This window comes from Morone saxatilis, unplaced genomic scaffold, assembly GCF_004916995.1.
Source record: "Morone saxatilis isolate NCDOM2014 unplaced genomic scaffold, NCSU_SB_2.0 Contig16, whole genome shotgun sequence".
NCBI lineage: Eukaryota > Metazoa > Chordata > Actinopteri > Moronidae > Morone > Morone saxatilis.
The window spans coordinates 5092967-5096940 of record NW_023339718.1 but is presented as its reverse complement, the minus strand read 5'-3'; the positions used below and the strand labels follow the sequence as shown (position 1 = coordinate 5096940).

The window sequence follows — 3974 nt, the reverse complement described above, 5'->3', positions numbered from 1 at the left end:
ACCTATGAATATTATATTACAATAGATCCTCCTCACTATTTCACACTGGAGCTTTAAGTTTTGACTCTTATTTCCCAACCTCTCAGGAACAACGATACAATACTGACAACCCGAACAGAGCTGCTCTCTTTTATAACAATAACTGTGCACCCAGTCAGGGAATATTTCTGTCAGAATTTAAATTATTACACAGCTGCTTTTATAAAAAAAAAAAAACTCCAGACATTTGAGTTTGTGAGGTGAATTTTCCAGACTGGCCTCCGTCTCATCTCTCTCCAGCTTTTCGACAGGCATTTGTTCGCGAACACGACGGCGGGCGAAGATGTCAGAGCGCACAGCGACTGTATTAATATTCTGTTTTAGGGTGGATTTTAATGATTCATGTTGCTCCTGCTGTCTCAGGCGGTGTCAGACCAGTCTCTCTCTCTCTCTCTCTCTCGGCAGATTTATGAAGCCAAAAACATGACTAAGTTAGAAAGAAAAAAAACCCAACCAGGCCCTTTAGCTCAGAGTTTAGCAATTGTATGTATCTGCACATTTCCAGAGAGGCTGTCAAGAGTCGGTTAAATCGTTTTCTGGGCTGAATTAAACGTCCAGGAAGCACAACAAAGCCCTGCTCCTGCAGCTCGATGCCACATTCCCCGTGAACACGTCTTCGCTCTCCCTCTGATTCTGAGTGTTGATACCGCCGACTGACTCATAATGAACCCATCTCATCTCGCCATCTCCGCATTGTCTCCCTCTCAATCCCGAGATTATTTTCATCCATGTAATGCTTTATATGCGCGGTGGAATAAGCAATTACAGGAGAAAGAACTATGATATAAGACTGTTTGTGTTCATGAATAGGATGACCAACCAACACCTACCGACACACACAAATAAAAAACCCTATTTGTACATAAGCTAATTCTCTATTCATCATTTGCACATCAAAAGCAATTCACTCTTTCATCGAGACGAGTGTAATTACATTTGAACGCAACCCTCCCAGCTTTTCTTCGGCAAACAGATGGACAAATTTGTAGCTGTGCCACTTTGGAAGAGAGCGAGAGAGAGGGAGAGGAGGCCGGTGGCACAACCACTGCACTGCACTTAAAAAGGACGATGATTGACAGCTGTGGTAACTGTGGCGTTCCCGTCAGGTCAGCCCGTGGCGAGCGCTGTCCTACTTCAATGTCAGCCACAAAGATTGGAAAATCTCTGCAGCTCATCGTGGAGCCGAGCTCTGTCTGCGTGTCTGGACAGGAGGGCTTACCAGGCCTGGGATTTCCGTCTGGACATGCTCTGCCTCAGCCACTTCGAGTGCGGGGTCAGGTGGTAGATCAGCTGTCGGCAGATCTTATCAGACGACTTTATGGTGTCTGCGTCCTGCAGGAGAAAGCACAAACAGTTCAGAATAGAGCTGTAATCGGGACCAAAACATCGGGCCCTATGAGTCTGAACATTGGAAGCAGTTTTGGGCCCGAATACGAAATTTATACTTAATGTAAACTACAAAACTACTATATTAGGCTCTATATTTAATATAATGCAAATTATATTCAAAAATTCAAAACTAACAACAAATTAACTCTTTAATTACTTAATTAGTTGCATATATTATTAATAAAATATTAAATATACATATTTTTAAATCTAATTCTGTCCTGAGTCCAAACCTGAATTTCCGCTTAACATAAATAGTTTATTACAAGCTAATGTAAATTACATTGTGTATATAACATGCAAATTATTATCAAAACTAATAATAAATTCACTCTTTAATTACAGTTGCATACATACATAATAAAAGATTAAATATATATATATGTTTTTTTAATCTAATTTAGTCTGACGATATTGTGAAAATTATTATCAAAACTAATAATAAATTCACTCTTTAATTACAGTTGCATGCATTAAATATTAAGTATGATTATATTTAAATGTAATTCAGTCTGAGCCCGACCTACAGCAGAGGTTTTGGGCCCGAACCCGGCGGGTACGGTCGGGTCCAGGCGGGTTTCGGGCAGAGAATCAAACCTCTGGTTCACACAGAACAGAGAAACTCTAAATGAGATTTTCTGCCTGTTTGTGCCAGAGAGAAAAACATCTTTATTACACTAAGTTTCCTCTATTTTCTGAAAACTTCTCTACCTGCAACATGAACAGAATAAACAATGGTGTGTTATTATTCGTGACGCCCTGAGCTGCTGCTGAACAAAACACACTTTAGCTGGAGCAAGAAAATCTAATCACATGCAGTGTTCAACGGTGGGGGACACACAGGAAGTACACAGGAGAGGCGTCGGTAAACACTGGTAATTTCAGCTCAATAACCATGTTTTGGCTGCTGGTGGTCATTGCCCACATCAAAATAATTCAATATTCACAGCTGGAGGTTGAGGCATACTGAGTTTCTGTAAGTGCACAAAACACAGGGGTTTTATTTGATATGTTAGAGATCAAGATCTGAGAAATAACTGTTAATATAAATATCAAACTATAAATTCAACAAAATGGCAGAAAACTACACATAAAGTCAGAATTAGACCAAAATCTGAATTGTTGGCTTTTCTTTTGCTATTTAACGTGTTTTTTAACCATTAACAGTAAAAAACAGCTAAAAACCAAACAGCTAGAGATAGCCACTGCTAGCTTTGACGAAACCCTGTAATTGTTAAATAAATTGATGAATTTATAAGTTTTAGTGAACTAACATCTTAGTAATCTAGTTTGTTATCCCACAATAATCAGGCAGAAGCTAAATCCAGTCATAAAGCTCTAAAATATCTAAATAAAAGATCTGAAATCTGACTTGTTGGCATTTATTTTGCTATATAACATGTTTTTTAAATCATAGAAATATATAATTCCAAGGAAAACAGCCTGTTAATGTGCAGTAAAAACAAAACACAGCTAAAAACCAACCAAACAGTCAACTATACACAGCAGCTAAATCCAGTCATGGAGAATAAAAATCAGTTAAACTAGTCCCACTAAAACGGTAACAAGCCTAACGTAAGCTTAGAATTATTTCACTTAAGTGGAATTCACAATTTGGTGTTGTCATATTAAATTGAAAGATAATTATTATTAGTTTCATTTAAACAATAGCTCCACTAGCTAGCCATGCTGTTAGCGAGCTAGTCGAGCTACAAGTTGAAGATTGATTAACGGGTGAATGTCAGGATATTAGTGGTTGAAATACAAGCAAAACATTGGGGATTTCGATATAAAAATACATTTGTTTTGTCTTTTTTTGGCATACATTTTTAAACAGGGGTACGATATGACCGGAGATGTAATCTTAAAGGCATCATCAGGACTTCATCTGGCAAAAAAAAGTATAATTTCCTCATTAAAAATCCCCCGAATCTGTAAACATGCTAATTTCTAACAGCTATTCCAATGTCTATCTGCTCATAAGTAACATTTATCTGCAGGATTTCCTTCAACCATCCGTCTGTAGAAGTCGATAACATCCTCAGCTTGGGTTTTTATTGATTAACGAAAGGAAACCATGAGGGTAGAAAGTTTCCTTCTGCAGAATACCAACACGATATTTTGATATTTCAATGCGAGAGAGAACAAGGTGAGCTGACCTTCTTGGGACACTGCATCTCTCGAGCCAGGCTGAGCAGCAGCTCGTGCGAAATCGGGTCCACCAGGTTGAGGAAGGCGGCGTTTTTGTATAAGATGTCGTTGAGCGAGGTGCCTTCCAAGCCGAGATCCTACCAAAGAAAAAAGAAAAAAAAGGGAGAGGCATCATAATTACAGCGAGATGAAACTGTAAAAACATCCTGCAGTAATTACAATTAAGTATTTTAGCAGCGTGACTCTGGACCGGAGGGAAAGGAACGCATTAGTGGAGGTCCTGCTGTGTCAAGGGCAATGTGACTCGAGATGGAAGGAAAAAAGAAGTGTTTAGTTTTAAATATTCATTACAGGAGCTTTTTTCATCTACAGTGGGAGAGTCTGGGGGGGGGGGG

The 3974-nt window shown here is 38.9% G+C and overlaps 1 protein-coding gene across 1 annotated transcript in view; it reads right to left on the bottom strand.

Annotated features, from left to right (window-relative positions):
* lrrc75ba (leucine rich repeat containing 75Ba) overlaps positions 1 to 3974 on the bottom strand; it is a 16582-nt gene that overhangs the window by 9485 nt on the left and 3123 nt on the right. Inside the window, exons 4-5 of the mRNA XM_035658183.1 lie at positions 3588 to 3716; positions 1259 to 1371 (exon numbers count right to left, since the gene is read on the bottom strand). Of these exons, the coding sequence (XP_035514076.1) occupies positions 1259 to 1371; positions 3588 to 3716 (242 nt within the window). The remainder of the gene's footprint in view (positions 1 to 1258; positions 1372 to 3587; positions 3717 to 3974) is intronic.